The 20,830-nt window shown below is 42.3% G+C and overlaps 1 protein-coding gene across 3 annotated transcripts in view; it reads left to right on the forward strand.

Annotated features, from left to right (window-relative positions):
* klf12b (Kruppel like factor 12b) overlaps positions 1-20,830 on the forward strand; it is a 43,927-nt gene that overhangs the window by 2,033 nt on the left and 21,064 nt on the right. For 2 of the 3 annotated variants that reach the window (XM_068328824.1, XM_068328825.1), the window contains exon 2: positions 15,323-15,405. In XM_068328824.1, coding sequence (XP_068184925.1) covers positions 15,323-15,405 — 83 coding nt within the window. Of the gene's footprint in view, positions 1-15,322; positions 15,406-18,176; positions 18,359-20,830 lie in introns of all 3 variants that reach the window. The other variant, XM_068328826.1, reaches the window with a different exon arrangement.

A 20,830-nucleotide genomic window follows, 5' to 3' on the forward strand; every position in this document is an offset into this window, starting at 1 on the left:
TGAAATAATTCATGATAAACTGCTGTGTATTAAATTAATAATTTAAACCACATGCTTGTGGCTTTGATGTCGTAGTGAGCACTATATGATGGAGTGAAGCTGAGGTAAATGCTGTCCACGTTAGAACATTACCCAACAAGGGACTGATTTATCCCTCCATCAATCTGTTGCATATAGCACTGGGTATTCCAAAAAGTCGTTGTGATACACAGTGTGTTACTTCTTTAATGAGTAATAAAGTTTATTTATTCCTTCCTTCCTTCCTTCCTTCCTTCCTTCCTTCCTTCCTTCCCTCCCTCCCTCCCTCCCTGCCTGCCTGCCTCCCTCCCTCCCTCCCTCCCTCCCTCCCTCCCTCCCTCCTTCCTTCCTTCCTTCCTTCCTTCCTTCCTTCCTTCCTTCCTTCCTTCCTTCCTTCCTTCCTTCCTTCCTTCCTTCCTTCCTTCCTTCCTTGTTGAAGTATGTATATCTCCCTACCTATATATTTGAATAAGCTCACTTGAAAATCTCACGGTGTCACGATTTAACTCCACCTACTACCGCCCAACCAATCACGGCGCATCTGCCAGAAGGAATCACGTGAACAATATGGCGTAAGGTATCGGTCAGTAAGACTTTTTGTTGCGGTTACGCCTTTCGTCCACACGACATTGAAGATATCTGGAACGAAAACACCGGCCAAAGTGAAGTTAGCATTGTTGTGTGAACACTGTAACCAAAACTTTTTCTATCCGGGGGGAGTCTCCCTGCAACAAAAACCGTTGTGACGGTAGTGTGTGTGACCCGTGTCTACATATACACACAGAATAGACGGAGTTAAAACCAGCTATTTTCTGACGTATAACAGCTCCACTTCGAAGACGCGTTGATAAACATGCTTGACAGTTGGATATTTGTTCGTCTGTTTCTTTATTTAAGAATCCAAAAGATTATGTATTTATTCATTCATTCATTCACTCATTCATTCATGTTCCTCGACAAAGACACCAACGCTAGTTCTGGGTCAGACCAGGATGCGCTGCCTGCTGGTGGGAGAACTCAGTGATGGGTGCGCTTGGCTTATAATACCAATACATTTGTTTTCATATGTTTGGTATGAAGTCTGATATTATTGTTTTATCGGGGAATTTCCACGGGTTCCCGCTGGTTGAAAGATAATGAAAGTTGCAACACTTTATTTGTGACCACTTATGAATGGGCTGAGAGGTTAAAGACTAGCTGTCAGCAAACTGAAGATGATCTGAATCCCAATGATGAGCAGCGACGCGTTTAAATTTTGTTGGATATGCTAAAATTCAGCTGGACAAAAATTGAAAATAAAATACAGTCAGACTACACACCTTTGAGTCAGCAAACAGAATCTGCCTTAAGCTACTCTGTTCTGACAGACCCTTGCAGCCATCCTTTTAAAGAACAGACATCTTTATCAAATAAAACATTTTCTTTTTATTATTGGTCAATGCCTCATTCTACAATTGAGGCTTTGCAACCCACCCAGCAATGATTGCTGTCAGATTTATGGGACCATCAAAATCCTCAGCGGGTTGTTGGACAGCTGTCATCTCTCACTTTATACAAACATCTCTCATGTCATACCAACAGAATAAACTTCAACAGGTGCTTCTGTTGAAGTTTATTCTGTTTTCTATTGCTTGTTTTCGTGTTTCTTTACTCTTTAACTCTGCAGGCATTATATTGAACCATAGATTGCGGTGCACTCCGTGTCCTTTTCCCCCTACATTCTCTCGATCAAGCTGCTGCCATTCCTTCATTCCATCAACCCCCAACCCAGGACACGGTCCAGGAGCTTATGATAGAGATCAGGTGGAGGGACGCAATTAAAAAGCCAATCGCTATTGGATTGACTCTATCTGTCCGTCAACACCTCTCTGCCCTGCACATTTAATTGCACAGCAGGATTCCCTCGCTAACGCATCATCTATCTGCCACAGATTACAGAACTAACTGTTGTTCATGTTGACAGATTGAATCGTTCAAGAGGAAGAGGTCTCCTCTAGCATGAGGAATCTAACAGCATGAACACTCACTGTCTTATTGAGGATGATGTGAAATTCCCTGTCTGCCCCTAATCAGCTGGGTTAACTGCTGTCATATCCACTGAAATCTGCATCATTGATTCATGCGGATGCTGAGGCGTGCGTTGTCATTGATGGTAGGTAGAGTGCTGAACCCTTCATGGCTGGATTCATTAAGTTCAATGAGTCTAATCTAAAGCTAAAGAGGAAAGGGCCACATTTTAGAGGTTGGGTTATGTTTTGTCAAACCAAACAAAAGAAAACAAAAAAGAAACCTGAAACTCATATTGATAAGTCCTTTATCCAAGTTGTGTGACTTACTGTATTGAAAGATTTAGCTGCCAGCTCAAGCTAACTAAATTGTCTAAATTGACAAAAGATGATGAACCATCATCTTTAGACTTCAAAGATATCTTCTGTTATTTTGCAATTATTATTTTGTTATATCAAACTCCCTGTGCTCTCAATCATATTACTAATTGCTGATGGCGATGAGCTGAACTCCTCATGCTGTTATTTCATCATGTCAGGAGATGACAAAATGTTCTCTCCCTTTTCAATTTCTCTTGTGGGTTTAACCTGTGACCCCCGTGTCCAACCCACGTTTGTTTACCAAAATTGAGTTAAGGGTGCACATGGAGTTTGGAACATGTGTTTTTTGAGGCTGTGTATTTGTGTGTTTTGTAACAAGTGTGTGCATGTGTGCGTGTGTGTGTGTGTGTGTGTGAGAGAGACAGAAAGAGAGAGAGACAAAGAGAGACCGATAGAAACAGAGAGAGAGAGAGAGAGAGACAGAAACGGAGAGAGAGAGAGAATGGAAAGTATTACACAACAACCACTGATGATGAAGTTAATATGTTAAAAAATCTCAATCCAAAAGTGACCAAGCTTAAAATGTAAGGCAAACAAAAATCATCATTAAAAGAAAAATCAGATTTTAGGGAGGCAGATTTCTATTGTAGCTTAATGATCCAATTGTTTCTTAAGTAATGTTACTGTCTCTAGAGATGCACACTTGATGCTTACTGGAAGTGACTCATTTTGCAGATTGCCCTCAGACTTTGTTGACGTGTTTCCATGACTTAGATGGAACGGTGTTTCAATGAAAGGCCTGTCTATCTGTGATTCTTCTTTCAACGTAATGTGTACTTTACTTTAGCCAAATATGGTCAGCGAACAAGAGGATGGAGAAAAGGTAAGAAGCCAAGAACAGAGAAGGAAGAGTGTCCAAAGTCAGCATTTTCAGAACCTTTGTTGAGCTGGTTTTACTGGAAGATTTTCCCACAACACAATCTTTGGGGAGCTACATGTCTTTGGCCTGGGTGCAGATTGTTTGACCAGACCTGAGCGGGATGCTGCGTGGATCAGTGTAAGCTTTGTTTCCAGTAGTACTGTAGGTCAACTGTTAGGAAAGGAAATTATGCATATAACATATGGAATGCATTAGTGCTTGTGGCATTCCTCATCCTTTTTGGCTTTGACGGAACCGAACATAGGTCACGCTGTATACCGTAACTTCCCTCCGTGAGTTACTTCAACTAGGTATCAGCACACCATCAGATGAACAACAAGAGAAAGCAATCAACGTGAAGTCATGAGTAGATGAGTAATAGAGGTAAACACAGCTGCTGCCCTTTATTGAGTGGTGTTAGAGGGATGGAATGGGTCGAACCAAGAGAAAAAATTCAATTCACTACATGAACATTTGATGTAACAAGTGTCAGTGGGTTGGAATGTTTTGGTTGGTCTTTTATTGCCTTTTTCCATGTGCCGTGAGTTAGGCTGGATTTGGTCGCGTCAGCACAAAGCAAGGTTAGATTGGGTATGCGTTTTATGGTGCTGCGTTCACTTAGAGACCACTGAGGGAACTGCATGTGTGCTCCTGTGTTTATCATGCAAGTTAGTGGAAAATATGGACAAAGTAACAATAAAAACAGTGGGTTTTTTGTTTTTGTTGTACATCGAGTGACGTATTTACATGAGATGCTGAAGATGAGTCAGTGTGTTGTTGCCTCTGCATGTTTGCATTGTACACGTATTGTGGAACATGTAGGTCGATTTTTGAGAGTACATGTGAGTGCACATGTGTTGTGATGCATGCATATGTTGGGGGAAGGGGGTGTGTATCTCTCTCTCTCTCTCTCTCTCTCTCTCTCTCTCTCTCTCTTTCACACACACACACACACACACACACACACACACACACACACACACACACACACACACACACACACACACACACACACACACACACACACCATCAGAGCCTAAAGGAATATAAGGCACTAGCCTACACAAAGACCCCCCATTAGGGCAGGAGCATACTGTACTGTCATCCCCTAGGGAGGGGAGGAGAGGAGATGGAGTGTGTGGGTGGTTGCTGGTGCTGGGGCTAGTGGTGGGAAGGATGTAGGTTATTGTGAGGATGCTAATCTAAAGAATTCTGCAGTACCTCCCTGTTTGGACAGGAAATAGGAGCAAGGTTTTCCTCTGTCCCTTGGCTCCAGGAATTACATTGCAGCGCTAACCTGTGCATTGGAGAAGAAGCAACTTGGCTATTATCCACTTGCTTATACTATCACAATATGTCACCTGGATTTTATTCTTATGACCGACAGTCTGCAGTATTTGCACCTTCTCTTACATACACTGCACGAGAAAATAGCAACAGGATTTTCTAGTATTTATTTGATGAGGAATCTGTAGAGGAACATGCCCACAACACACCTCAGTCAGCTTTAGATGATTATAAAGTACTGGACTGTGGTCACCTCAACCTAGGACCTGTGCTCTGACAGTAAATAAGAGACGAGAACCGGGTCACTGAGGGCAGTTTTTATTGATTTACTGGCACTAACCTCTATCTAGGTCCTGTTTCTCATGCACAAATACGGTGTTGCCGTAAAGTGCAAACCAAATCACAGACATGTAGAGAGTGTTGTGGTATGTCACTAAAAGGTTTAGCTAGTTGCTCCTTTCTTTATTTCTTGTTTGCTCCACCTCACCTCCCCCTCCTTTGGTACAAGTGAGGTTTTTGTGTCATAGGCTATTTTAGATGCACAGCCACTGACCCCGCTGCATTTGCCGAGGTGTGTGTGTGCATGCATGCATGTGTGTGTGTGTCTGTGTGTGAGAAGTGTTTGAGAGGGGTCACCCAATTATGTTGAAGCCCCAAGACCTAAGAGCTGTTTTGTGTCATTTTTTGTAGTTCCTTTAATCTTAAATCAATCCAGGCCATATATAGGATATTCAACTGTGTGTTCACCATGATTACATTAACATAAACTCCAGTGAAACATGAACAGCATTGGATGGTGACACAAATTGCTTGACATCCAAGTCGAAGCACACTAGAGTAATGCCACCTCACTTTAGCTTGAGCACTGTCACGGTCACAGCTTATTTAGCTGTTTCTCTGCTGCATTTGAGACACATGATGCAAGAGGATGTCAGACTCTTCTGTTTACCTCTTTGGAACACTGTGGAGGAGTGTGTGTGTTTTTGTGTCCGCATTCTTGTGTGCACAGTAGGTGTGTGTGGGTGGCTGTTTGTGTTGAATGAGCATCTTTATTCTTCTTTCATGAGCAGATCAGCAATATTAAGAGACAGGGTTGTGTCTGTCTCAAACTCAGATAGATATGGTTTGCTGTGAGTGCAGGCAGAGGTCACAAGGTTTGTGAGTTTTGCAGATGACACGCATCAGAGCCTGGGACATGAGACGGAGATGCAGACAAACCAACAGCAACAAGTCTTTCGTTTTGAGCGTTTCCTCTCAGAATGAGTAGCATCTGCATTTCCCAGCGTTACATTGGCGGAGGTGGGGAGAATTCTCTATGGCAGAAAGCAATGAAAAAAATCATAAATGTCACCAAACATTCCCCTTTGGTCTTAAAAATGTTTGTTCAAGGTAGTTTACAAAGAATGCAAGATGTTGAATTTATTTAAATCCTAATATTCGACATTTTATAGATATATTACTTAGTTTAAGCGTTACCAAAAAAACATAAATCTAATTTGTGTAGTTTGAGTAAATGTGACCCACTTTTGAGTGACAGTAACGCAATGTGACATTTTTTTCATTGTTGTTTATTAAAATTTAAAACTTTCTGTGTATAATTAGACCACATTTTATTTATTTATTTATTTATGATATATTTTCTCGTTCCAACAAACCTACACTGTTGCACTGTTGTGTAGTGTCAACACTTCACACTGTTTTGTGTGTGTGTGTGTGTGTGTGTGTGTGTGTGTGTGTGTGTGTGTGTGTGTGTGTGTGTGTGTGTGTGTGTGTGTGTGTGTGTGTGTGCGCGCCAGTGAAGACGGTGGACTTGAGCTGCATCCGGTGACCTCATCTTCATCCTGACAGGATTACTGACACAGGATCCCCCTGCCCCTGGCAGAAATAGCAAGGACCCAAGGGCAATTCACCAGAATATGGGGACTTACTAGTATATGAATATATGTTTGGTCGTGTGTGTGTGTGTTTCTTGTGTATTTACGTCGGTATCAAGTCTATAAATGGAACTGCTTTACTCACAGGTGTGGAACTCATCGCTCTTCATGTCTCTGTCGGAGAAAGCCCACAACGGGCAGCAGAAACACCCTCCTCTTAGCCACCGCTATTTATTTACCATGAGCAAGCCATCATAACATAACTCCAGTGAGAGAGTTGACGTAGCATTCCCGCATTCAGAAAGCAAATGAGGCGTGAGATACAACATGGCGGCACCGTAATCCAGTTTGACATTTTACATACAGTGGGTTCAGAGCAGCACTTTGTAAACAATGCAGTAACATGGAAAAAAGGGTAATTTCCCTTCCCAGTGGAATGGTGATTGATGAGAGAGTATGTTTTCTTGGATTTGGTGCACTTTTCTCAGTCTGAAGAGGTGGGATTATCTATCTATGTCATCAAAGTACAAAGTCCTGCTGCCTTGGCGCTCATACAGATGTTGTTTCAGTACTGTTAGAAGTACAGTCGGAGGTGCAACAACAATGACCTCCGTCTGGACCCTGTGGCGTTTGTATGGAACAGCAAGTCACAATAAAGACACACCAGACCTGCCTTGAATAAAAGGGAAACACACATGCACACGCACGCACGCACGCACGCACGCACGCACACACACACACACACACACACTCAATCAGTCATTGGTCCTGCGGTGTGGGGAGAATTTACTGTATATTGTTTATATTGTATGAAAGAGTAGTTGAGATGTGAACAGGAACTCACATAATCAAGTTCATTGTAGAGGGATCAAAATGCCCCTCTATATTGTCACTGAGCCTATTTTCACGTTCAGTTATAAACCCTCTGAACTCATTTAACTTACACGGGACACATTTTGCTATTCACAAAAGGAACATTTTGATTAAAAATCTCACTGATCCCTGTAAAACACACCATTAAAACTATTCACGTAGAATTCTGTAATCTATGAAGAATCCCACAGTGTCTCTGTTTAATAAAATGGGTCGCAAACGTGCAGAGAGCTTGATTCCAGTTCAGACATACAGATCATTCAGATCAATTCTCACCCTTACAACTTTACTTCTCAATGTTGGATGAGGACTTATCTTTGGGAGGGCTCATTGTTAAGTCAAGGTTTACCCTTAATAATTTGTTTGTTATGCAGGTGAGTTTGGTGACATCACAAACCAAGGTCCTTAGATGATTTTTTTGTTTACAGTCTACATGCACGAGAACAATCATTCACGTATGATGAAATCCAGTCAGTCAGCAATAAGGAAAACACTGATCATGTCAGACAGATTGAGGTGGACATGCAGTTTATGTTGAGGGGACCCAATAAGTTTGATTCTGGGATGAAGACAGCAAACACATGAAAAGTGTACTTTGTCTAATAATAGCTGCATTCATGAGGAGAGCTGTGGCTTCCCTCTGTGGAGGTGATTTATTCCCAGGGGAAAAGGATGGGGAGTTCTGAGGTAAAGTGTATCTGTTGAGTGCATCTCTAAGGAGTTTTTAACCCTGCAGGGATTTTTTTTTCTTTTTTCAAAGGGTTGAGCATATAAACTGGGGTTTGATGCCATTGTGCTAGGCAGAGGTTATGGAAGTCCACAATTGTGCAGTGAGTTAGCAGCATGCTGGTCTCTTGAGCTTCATTCAAAAATGTCCCAAAAGCATCCAAAAGACTTTACGTGCTGCTCCTGCCAAGGAAAGTACAGCTTATGAAATGGAAATTCTGAGACCATTCACAGAGTGCCAGGAAGGATTAGAAAAAAGGGTATGTCCATCTCAGTACATCCAGGAGTGAAGTCTGACTGAAAAAACACCCCTTCTTACTCACATACATTGCACACTCAACTATAACATCAAAATTTTTACCTGGTGTTGGTTGTTTGTGGTGGGACATTCATGGAAGGGGGAAGGACGCTACAGCACTTTACATCAAAGTCAGGGAATTCCTATCTTCTGTTTCTTATAATTCTGGACAGTTTTTTCAAGCCTGATACAAATAAGTCCTGATGATGTCATCAGATGTTGGAGACAGGTTCATGGCACACTAACAAAAACTTAAGAGTGAGTCCATCAATCTCAAAGACATGGCCGTAGGTCAGCAGGAGAAGGTCCAGTGAAACAGAGTCTTGGAAAATGTGGAAAATGGACGATCCAGTGTGACCGATCCTCATCTGACCCAAATGTAAGAGTTCACAGAAAGTTTTCATGTGAAGGGGGGAGGGAAACAATCTCTGAGAGCATAAGTCGGACATTTTTGGAGTTTTTCCACTTCTTCCTTTTAAAGCTGGATTTGGCAAAGTTGGAGAAATTTGAAAATGTACCCACAAGTACCTAGAGCAAAATAATTTTTTTTTAAAAACCTCATGAGATGAGATGGAAATGTCTGAAAGTTTTTGCCACATTCAACCATCTCTGTCAGGTCTAGTCTAGTAAACAAACAAATAAACAACTACATAAAGCATATACTCACAAGCAAAATATACAGCACTAGTATGTGTCTCTACCATTCTCACGTGACGTCCTATCATTCCATTGAGGGTAGTGATTGGATGGGTCTATTGTACCAAGAAAACACTGTGTTGCTTTCTTTTTTTGACAGAATATTTGATTCACTGGATGCTATCGAGCTATTAAGAGGTTTCCAACAAATGATGAACCGATTTTTAAAAATAGCTTTTATTTTACATGACATGTTGTGCAATGGAACTTCTCTCCTTCTGTTCTGTGCTAAAAGCATTTTTTTTTTAACTTTTGATGGTAATTTTGTCAACAGTTGGGGGAAATCCTCCGGTACATACTGAAGGTATACTGCTGGAATACATGAATTCACATTATTTTCCTGGTCTTTGGTCTGTGTTGTGTTCATGAAACAGTCTAAGCATGCTACATTTTACTTGGAGTATGTCAGGAGATCGTTTTAGTCAAACCAAACCTACCAAGTACCAAAAGTCTTTTTTAAATTAAGCTTAGAGGAAAGGACAAATATAAGCATTTTACTGCGATGATACTACAGCCTGTTAAATTTTTAGCTTTCTTCTTTTTTTTTTTTTTTACAATTGCATGCTTAAATTTTTTAATACCCATATCTATGGTAATACATTTTTATATAGTGAAGCAATGTCAAGCATTTGCTTCTGGTTTGACAAAATATGCAGTTTATGTGCGTTGGCTCTGTGAGGTAGCGCTGTTGTTAGCCGATCCTTCGACCACACCAGGCACTGAATTTGCCTGGATGCAGTTATTGTGGAAGTAGCAGGTCTTCAAGGAACTATTTGATTGGGCTTTTAAGACCAGAATGTGGCCAATAAGATGAGGTCATGACCATGAAGCTGACTGAGGTTTAGATCAAAAACCAGTTGTGATTCAACTTTTGGCTGGATTTTGTCTGTACCACTGGCAAACTGGGAGATTTTTACCAGACACATAATTAGACCATTTCAGGCCCAACTCACTTAACCAAAACACTTTTTTCTGCTTTTCCTGATTACCTGTCTAATGAGCACATTGAAAAAAACAGTCAACTCAATTCTATGCTAAAAGTTGCTGCACTGTAAGTGACTTGTATGATTGGAAGTGGAGCTGTGTGTTTCTGGTGAGCCTGCAGTCGTAGGCTGGTTATCAGACCAACATGTCACATTGGGGTGTCCAGGGGCACAGGAGAGGGAAGTAAGTTGCAGCACAGACACACGATATGAGTAAAACACAGGAAATGCTCATCTCACACCACCTACAGCTCTGTGCTTTTTGTCCATGTGTACGTACTGTAGATCTCTATCAAGTAAGTGGAACTTTCAGTGGTTTTTGTTGTTGTTGTTGCCGTAACAGCTTTAAACGTTTCCCTTTCTTGCTTCTTTCCCTTCTTTTTTTCTTCTCATGAAAGTGGACCGGGTGGGAGGGGGTCTGTTGGCATTCTTGCACCGTGTGCTTTGCGCTCGACTGTGCCTTGGCTCAGGTCCATATTCCCTCCCTGCCCTCTCCAGCTTCTCTGACTCCCATCCCTCCTTCTCCCTACTAAACACCCTTCCCCCTCCTCAACCTCTTCAACTCCCCTTGGTTCCTTCCCCAACCACTGCTCTTGCCAGCAACTTGGTGCGCCTCAGTAGAAGCCCCCGCCCTGACTCACCTCTCTTGCTATCACCTTCCTAAACACTTCCTCATGTATCTCCCATAATTCAATGCCCCCGCCCCTCACCCTTTTCCATATTTGTTCCGTTCCACCTCGTGGCACCAGGTCCAGCCTCTGTGACACAGATGCGCCCAGTTGCTCTGGGCGCTTGACAGGGGAATGAAGCACTGGTCGTCTGTTGAGTGTGTTTCAGGGTGTGTGGCATTCGAATGCATGTTTGCAAGATGGGAGACAGAGAAGTAGAGGAAAGACAATACAGAGATTGGACACAGATACTAAATCTGGTTTCAATAGTTTGTTTAAGCTTAACTTTCTCTTTAACAAAGAATGTGTTTACTTGTTGCATGCAGAAGGACAGTGGCAAGCAATCTTCATGTGATGAGAGGTCACACAGCAAGATAAAGGTAAAAGCAACGATGTGCTGGTGGCTTGGTAGAAATTCTTATGTTCGTTTTAGTTTTGTGATCATATTGAATGTATGTGTTCACAAACCTGCTGAGTGGTGTATAGGTGTGGATGATGTTGCCAACATGACGTCATTATCTGATCTTCAGTTTAAAATGATCCCCAGAGAGGATTGCCAACCCTAATTTATCCGTCTATTCTTGTCATCTCAGAGCTGATAGCCTTCATCATATTTAGAGATAGTGGTCCTGAGGCTGCGGACATGTTTCTATGGTGGGAGTTTCAGTCCAGTACGGAAAATGCATGAACAGACTCACAACCAAACACAACAAAAGACACGTTAAAATATGTATAATGTGCTGCAAAGACTGGTCTGAAACTTTACTTGCTGTCTTTAAAAGTTTTTTTTCACTATGATATTGCTTGAGATGGTAGAATAGAAATAAGATGCCTCAACACTCCACTGCTCTACTCTCTCCACCCAACTCCTCCCCCACACACCTGGGATGACCATTTCATTTCAAAGTGCAGCAAATGGAATGGTGATCTTAATCTAGCCTGTTCTCTCTAAAATGCATCCCCTCTTAGGCTCTTTTCCCTAGCCTCATACTGCTGGATGCCTCAGCTAGCAGACTACCCGTAACCTAAGTGGTAGAAAATACTGGATTCATATTGATGTATGACCTGGAACAGATTCTCCTCATTTCAGACTCAATCTTTGACATTTTTAATGTTATTGGTTTGGAATCTTGAAGTACAAAGTGAAAAATATAATTCAGTGGAACAAAAGCAATTGATAGTTGACTTTGTTCATTTAAAATAATCTCTTCAATGTGCACTGCCACTCAGCTCCATTTGCTCATTCCTAAACATTTGGTCTCTCACTGCTGTTAGCTCTTTAATCATTACAGATGCAGAGGTATGCAATGGCTATTGATTTCCAATAAATAGCCTGCTTCATGCCAGTTCATTAGGATGGTGATCACAAACCACTGGATTACCTGGACACAAGGGGTCCATTTCACGAAGCAGGGTTAACAAACCCTGAGTAAAACATGTAACTCTGGGTTGACTTACCCTGAACCTGTAAACCCAGGGTTTGCGGTTTCACAAAAGCTTCTCAGGGTCAATTTTATCAACCCAGGGTAAGTTCACCCAGAGTCAGTGCGTGAGTTCAGATGTAGTCCGCTGCAGTCATGGTAAATTTACGGGGGAAAAATGACTTGACTTTAGTTCTTACATCAATAGCTTTGGCATTGTGCTGCTCATAACAGCTTTTAGGCATTCCAAGTTTTGTTTTCTGGCTGTTATAGTAACATGTTAAACATGCGTTGTTCTCCTCTGATAGCAGCAATAGTATGAAGAACAACACAATTACATCACAAGCCCTCTCAGGAATCATCCTGAAGTGACGCAGGCACTGCTAACGAGCTTTGAGCAGGCCAGTAGTCATGTTCACCAGACCTCTCATCATGCAGTGAACCCAGTTCTGTGGGGGGCCTGGTTCAGTGTCAAAGGTCAGCAGCTTCGGTTGGCATGGGTAACCCCTGTCCTCCAGATAAAAGACATTGAGGTCTCAAAGCTATCAAAGTCTCCTGTGATGTATAGCTATATTAGAGCAGATTAAAGAATGAAGACAAGTGAATTGTTGTGCAGGTCTGTCTGTCTGTCTGTCTGTCTATCTATCTATCTATCTATCTATCTATCTATCTATCTATCTATCTATCTATCTATCTATCTGTCTGTCTGTCTGTCTGTCTGTCTGTCTGTCTGTCTGTCTGTCTGTCTGTCTGTCTGTCTGTCTGTCTGTCTGTCTGTCTCTGTCTGTCTGTCTGTCTGTCTGTCTGTCTGTCTGTCTGTCTGTCTGTCTGTCTGTCTGTCTGTCTGTCTGTCTGTCTGTCTGTCTGTCTGTCTGTCTGTCTGTCTAGGCTACTGACCATGTTACATTCTGTTGCTCAGGTAAGACCACACATCTGACAATCAGGAATCGCTCCAGATTTCTTCATCATTCACCTGCAATCCTGTGTAGCTTCTCCTTGATGATTCAAACGGGTTTATTTCTAGGGAAATTTTACTGTAGACGTGGGGTCACATTAGATTGTGAATGTGTGTGATGGATTGGGATGTGAAATGGTATCGATCATGAAGATAACTGACATGAAGTTGTCCCGTCATATCCAGATAACTCTCTGGATATGAGGGGACATCTGAACACAATAAAATAAAATATTTAATTCTCTGTGAATTAATGCTGAACCTGCACCAATGGGATCCTTGTCAGACGAGCATGCCATGTTTTCCTTTAAAATACCTCTAAAATACTGAGTTTCTTTAAAAACCGACCTTCAGTGACACCCTCCGTTCGACAGAACCAAGAAATGCAACGGCATGAGCAGCTTTAAAAGGGGACGGAGTGAGAGGAAACCCTGGGTTTCTGAAATTAAACCTGCTCCCGACAAGGTTAGCTACAAAGAGTCTGTTACTATGGTAACAAACGCTTTGTGTAACAAGTCAGGGTCACTCCTCTGACTCTGGGTTAAGTTACCTCCATTTGAGAAACTGTAAACCCTGGTTTTCCTTCATTTGAGGGCTAACAAACCCGGGTTTTCACTTAACCTGCTTTGTGAAACGATCCCCAGGCATGTTGAGAAGGGTTGTTGTTCTCGCTAAATGTTCCAAAAGTGCCCATGCTTTGAAAAATTGAAAGGTGTTTCCTTGCGTTTTTGTTTTGTTCCAGTAACAGGAAGTCTGTACATGTATCTTAAAGAAAACTTTCGCTGAGCAAAACTTTTTTGACGCTCCCAAATCTTTTGCAAAATAAATGTTTTATTTAAAAGAGCTAATACCAGCACAACGATGATCTTCAGGAAAACAAGCCTTACTTTTTGCCTGTCTTGCTGCATCTCCCTCTTCTATTTAACACATGGCTTTAGGCTGGACTGTGGCTGCAGCTCCACCTGCCCTGCCGTTGCCATGGCAACGCTATCTAGGCCTACCAAGACCTGGAGCCGAAGGACATCCTGGACAACAATACAATAGCTGCACAGCCAGGATACCTGAGGGACTTAGACCTGAGAGACGAGATCTGGGGGGTTGCAGATTGAGAGAGCAAATCCTCCCTCTTTCTCGACCTCCCTCGTACACAAACTCAGGATTAGTGTTTGCTTTTAAGAGGTAGTGGAAAAATAAATGGAAGAATGATTATTCTGGTTCTGTTTATTGAAATATGCTAAAAAGGCTACTCTTGATCACTAATTCTTGAGTAAAATTTTTGGAGGGTACTAAAAAACATCTTGATAATTGAAAGGGCCACATGGATGCAGTAGATTAGAGATGGTTAGTCCACTTAGATCGGGGAAGCAGCTGCAGCTGAAGAGCATATGTCATTCTAAGCTTCTTGTCTCTGAACCGGAGTGGTCGTGATGACTACGGCGCCTCTCACTGCAAGTATCGGGCCGCACATTCTGCTGCTGATGCCAGCAGAGGAGAGTAATAGAGATGTTTAAAGTCTATTTGCCGTGGTTGCATTCCTCTATGTACTGCTGCTAAAATAATAAGGGGCAGGGTTACCTTAGGTCAGCCCCAGCTGAGGAATACGGAACATCCATTGTTGTCATTGGCTTCATCTGAGTGTCTTTCTTAAAGCCACAGTGTGGAGCTGAGGAGTCGGGCACTGCTGCCCGCCTCGCAGAGAAACGGTGGTCAGCGGCAACAGAGTGATGGATGATGCTTTAAGTGTGTCTGTGTGTGTATGCCTGTGTGTGTGTGTCATATTGTGGTTTCACTATAACATACTCGTCATGAGCAGACATTAATGTCCTTAGGTGCGTCAAACATGCCAAATTGTTCATGTTTCCATCTCCACAAATAAGTTATTGTGCTATTACTGTATTCTTTAAAGAGAGCAGCTGTGGGTTGTGCTGTAGATGTTGAGAACTGTATATACACGTATAAAAGCAAATATTTGAATTCCATTGAAGTGTTAAGAGGATTTTTCAGCATCATGCAGTGGTATTAGCCATTTTGCAACTCAACAGGCAATTGAAAATCTGTATTATGGAGCAGAGGGAGTCATGCTGTGCACCAACTGAGTTTGCACTTGTGTACATCTTTTGTCTGTCAGCTTGAGATAGTTTTGAAACAACAATCCATGTTGATTTTAAATATGTTTATTTCTCACATGGTAAACGCCTCTGCATAAATTACTGAGTGTAGTACCTGCTTAGTCATGCTAAAACACCCCTCTAAAACTTCCTCTGTATCCATTCACAGGCAGCCTAGGAAACAGGATGTTAATGCTTGACGGAATGCCTGCAGTCCGAGTCAAAGCTGAGCCACTGGAATCGGAACAAGGGGTAAGAGAGCAGTTGTTTTCCAGACCCCCCCCACACACACATCCCACACACACACACACACATACATGCACGCACACACGCACACGCTCACGCACACGCTCACGCACACGCACACGCACACGCACACGCACACGCACACGCACGCACACGCACACACACACACACACAAACTTTTTTTTCCTGCTTTCCTTTCTGCCTTTCCTCCTTCGGCAATGAGCCGATAATAACTCCCAGGCCTAGGCAAGTGTGAGTGAGAGAGTGAGCGAGCGTGGGGACTAAGAGGAGTGGTCGGAGAGCATGGTGGTAAGTAGGAAGAGGAGCAGAACCAAGAAGAGGAAGAGAGCCACAGCTGGGGCAAGAATGCACTGGGGTGATTTCAGGGAGGTGACTGGGGCAGGCACAGAGCCTGTTGCTGACTGAAGGTGGATGCAGCCGCTGCTCTGGAGCGGATGGTTGCATGGGTAACAAAGTCACATGTTTCAAGTTTCAAGTTGATTTATTCTTATATAGCCCAGATTCACAAAAAATGTCTCAAAGGGCTTTACAATCTGCACATGGGCGATATCCTTCTGACCTTTGTGTACTGCGAGCAGTACAACCCTCACATCGGATAAGGAACAACTCCCCCCAAAAACCTTTAACAGGGAAAAAAATGGATGGGAGAAACCTCAGGAAGACTACAGAGGAGGGACCCCTCATCTCCTGCTCCTGCCGCCTTTTATATCTACTTGCCCCTAACCCCCCACCACCACCGTTCTTTCCCGCTGACACACATGAGTGAGCTCTGTTTGCCACACATGCATAAACACAAAAAAACCACAACACCAAACTTCCCGATCACAACCACACTTATTCCTTTTTACAGTTTCTCATGCTAAGCTCAGGTCTCTTGCGATGTGGTGTATTAATTTGTCACTTCACAAATGAAGAATGATTTTTGAATGTTTTATTTTTGGTGATTCAGTATTGCACAACTCAATCTGATTTTTGACGATTCCGTTAGGGAGAAGGTACGTTTTGACCATGTTAGGAATAATGGAGTTACCTCATGTACGGTTTTATGGCCCCCATACAGTATCAGTGTTCTGTGGTCTGACATACCTAGAAATAAAGTGGTCTTGTTATGGAGAAGCTGTTGCTAGGTTACAAGGGCTTTGTGTTTCTGCCACAGCTGTGGGTGCAGAAAGTGCAGGCCACTTAATATTTGTAATGATGATGAATCAGCGTTCAGTTATTATTGATTTCCATTCATAACGTATCAATAATGTTTTGCCCCTTAATATATCAGGAACAGAGAGAGAGCGAGGAGAGAGGAGAGAGAGGGGGGGGGGAGAGGAGGAGAAAGGGGCAGAGAGGGAGAGAGGGAGAGGGAGGGAGAGGGAGTGTGTGGGGGAGTGTGTGGGGGAGTGTGTGGGAGAGTGTGTGGGAGAGTGTGTGAGAGAGTGCGTGTGTGCGTGTGCGTGCGTGTGTGTGTGTGTGTGTGTGTGTGTGTGTGTGTGTGTGTGTGTCAGCGCATCATATCGATAAAGACTGAATTTGTCAATGTGGATCTAGGGACTCGCCAGAAAGGAAGCAGGCGATTACTTTCTGGGTGTCCTGCTCTCAGCTGTGAGCCCAGGGGTTGAGGGCTGTGCTCCTGCACAGCTACATAAAACCTGGGGTTTGAACTCATTCTCCATAAGTGTAGTGATGTCAGTCACAGACAGGATGTGAGCACCACAGCCCACATGGCTTTGAAGTGCACCAAGATCCAATCTCTCCCTAACAGACTCCGCTTCCCTTCAGAGGGCAGACACAGACAGACAGTTTAGGCTGCTGCAGAAATATGGTCTTCATTTGGGTGGCGGGGGGCCAAGGGCTTGCTGGAAATGGTCTGCCTCGTTAGACAATTCACCCGCAAGGGGTTGGAAAATCTGCCCTGCTAACCAGTATCCCCTAATAAAGACAATGGCATGTGGACAGAGGCAGGCGGGTCGAATCTGACTATATGTGCGCATGTGAGCATGTCGGTACGTGTAGGTTTAAGCGCATTCTTTTTGTATCTGTCAAAATGAAATTGAAATAGCCCACAGACTAACACCAAGATGCAATTAACTTTTTGTTTTACACTTTTGAACAAACTTAACCCTCTGTTGTTTTGACCTTTTCACACAAGAATTCCCCCATTTAATAGGAGAAGTTTACCAGGTTGTAAACTGCATTCAATCCTTACTGTCATGATCACCATGACTCCTCTAGCAAACGGAGAAACAGGACAAGTAGAATTCATCAAGAGAAACAATCTTTTCAATTCATTCAAATGTATGTGAAAATAACCCATATTGTTTAAAGAGATCTATTTTTCATTTACTGCCCTCACTAACTAACTACTCTCCACTGACAATCGACCATTACTGCAGCTGCTCTTATGAGTCTCAAAGAAATACAAAATCAAGATACTTCTCCACATTACTTCCTAAATGTTCTGGCATCATGATCAATGTTTCATTGCTTTTTCTAAAACCAAAAAGCCATCTGAAGAAATGTTGTATATTTTATTATGCTGATTATACCACTGTCATAATGATGGGTTGCCAGCAAGTACAGCTAACATCTGGTTTCTTCTTCCAAAATTCATTCCTGTAAAGAAAAACATTCCAGAAAAGGTTTTAATGAGGGCATTTTTATTGCCTGTGTCCTAATAAGCATTTAGGAATTGAGGTAATTATTGTCGAAGTGAAACTATCATCATTCTGGCCTGATGTACAACTTCTGTGTCATATTTGCACCAGATAATGGGCCAAACATTTTCAGGAACATACAGGTGTGGACCCCAGGCATACCTTCATCCTCCCTGCACTTTATTCCAGAGTCTTGCTACTGCTGAGTCTTGCTATCATGCAGAATGTGCATCGCGACTGATTTGCTGGAATAAGAAGGAACGTCACAGAGAAATCTGCCATACGGCATAACAGTAAGTTGCTTCAACACCTATACAGTGGTACCTCTACTTACGAAATTAATTGGTTCCGGAAGAAATTGCATAAGTAGAAAATTACGTAAGTAGAAACGCATTTTTCATGTAAATGTCCTAATCCGTTCCAAGCCCACAAAAAGTCCGACATAAATGTTTTATAAAGCATAAAAATGCGTCAAAACATGTGACAATACATGTTACGATTAGATTATTACACAATAAATGAGAGTTGTGTATAACGTAAAAAACAAAGAATAGAGTAAAGAATAATAATGACAGTCATTTACCTTTTAACAGCTGTCCCCGTTGTTCATGCGCTCCTATCTCACGATGCCGAACAACAGAGTGAATTCCAGTCCTCCTTTTGAACTTCTCCAACCATCCACGCAATGCCTTAAACTCCTTAAACTTCCTTTTGTTTTCATAACATGGTGATTGTAGATTTTTGGCCATATTCTTTGCGAGATCAACCAAACGCATCCCTTTCTCATGCTTTTCTATTATCTCTTGCTTTGTTTGTAAGGACAAAAAAACTCTTCGTCTTTTCTTTTCCTCTCTTCTCCTTCACTTTCTTGGGGTCCATAGCGAATACATACTCAAGAAGTTATTATATTTGCGCAAAAGTATCAGACTACCTCACAGGTCGAGTTCCGAATGCCGAGACACTCCATAACCACCGTTCTAGCTCCAGACAGAGGTGGAGTGGCATCCCTCTTAGCCAATGGGATGCCAGGAAGATACTTAATAGGTAATAGCCAATGGCAGAGCAGCTATGAAAATGTTGCATTCAGGAACCTGTGGGAGATTCGAGTATCAGTCGGTTCTGTGTTTTTATTTGAGTATAGGCCGATACTGTGTTTTTACATTACATAAGTCGAAATTTCTTTCGTAAGTAGAGGTAATATTTTCCTGGTGAGAAATTTTGTAAGTAGAAAATTTCGTAAGTAGAGACATTCGTAAGTAGAGGTATCACTGTATGTATCTTTTAGGATTTAAAGTGTTACAAATGTGAAAGTTGCCCTCGCCATGGGCTATAATATACCCCCAGCAAATCATAGATAAACTCAGGTCCAAAGAAGTGTGAATATTTTTACAGATGCTGTTGACATGTGGGTTTTGTCTTGCATGATAGGACCTTAACCTATGTTCGTGGATGCAGCATTGAACTCAGGAATTTTCTACAGTAAAGATAAAGATGGTAGAGGGTTAAAACTAGAAATCATTTACAATCATTGTTTTTTAACTCTTCCACCGCTTGACCAAACCTTCTCTCATCCTTGCCTCTGAAGGAGTCCACTTTGGAGGACCTGTAAAGCATTCCACGTTTTTACAATCTTCTTTTGCCCTTTTGGGCCCTTTTTTTTGGCGGGGGGGGGGGGGGCAGAATGTGGAAGTGCATCAAATTGGGTACCCTAATTTTAGTTGCATGAAGGTGTGCATGTGCGTGTATGTGTGCGATTGTGCGTGCGTGCATGTGTGTGTATGTGTGCGATTGTGCGTGCGTGTGTGTGTGTGTGTGTGTGTGTGTGTGTGTGTGTGTGTGTGTGTGTGTGTGTGTGTGTGTGTGTGTGTGTGTGTGTGTGTGAATTTACTACATCAGATTTGAACTGGGCTTAGGTTCAGTTTAGGATTGGAACAACATATCAATTTTTTAAACTATGAAATATTACTGGAAGGCACTACGATTGCTTTTGCGCTTGGCAAATATATATTTTCTTCAGCTTCCTTTTTGATTCTTGTCCTGCTTCAGCAGCATGGACAACTGGCAAGACGGCAGAATTTTAGTAGCCAACTAGAGACACTCTAGGAGCTCTTACTGACAAATACAAATATTCCTAAACACTGAGACGAGCCTTGGTGGTGTATAAGGACTTCAAAGCCTTCGGGGTCCATGTCTCCAGGCAGGTCCTGGTACACACGCGTCTGAAAAAGAATATACAAACGCAAAGTGATCATGTGGAAAAGCTGCTTGATGCCGGCCTGGGTGTCTTTCAAGAAAGGCCACGAGAAGTAGATGTAGAAGTTGATGCAAGAGAAGAACAAAGGTCACGGAATGCAAACATACATATTATTAAGTTCTATAACTATTGGAAATAGCTTCAGCAGCAATAAAAAACGAGGCAGTCAGAGACTGAAACATCCCCCAACACCCCTGATTTCAAAATTTTACTCTAACTGGTGCATTCTATTTGTCTTGAGATTTCAGAGATGTGTACCTAAGAAGGTATAAAAGTGAAAATATGACCTTCACCTAGTTTTTTAAGGTCAAGATTGTGATCTAATTTTCATCCCCTTGCCTCCCTGAATATAACATCTTTTGTTTCGTCTTTCTATCTTATCTGGTTCCTGAGATATGTGCAAAAATATCTCAGGATAGATATCTCAGATCAAAGTTAATGCTTTGATCTATGGTCTTACTCACACTGGCCTTCTCCCTGTTCTTTCTATCTTATCCAGTTCCTGAGTGTA

The sequence above is a fragment of the Antennarius striatus genome, chromosome 12 (genome assembly GCF_040054535.1).
Source record: "Antennarius striatus isolate MH-2024 chromosome 12, ASM4005453v1, whole genome shotgun sequence".
In the NCBI taxonomy this organism is placed as follows: Eukaryota; Metazoa; Chordata; class Actinopteri; order Lophiiformes; family Antennariidae; genus Antennarius; species Antennarius striatus.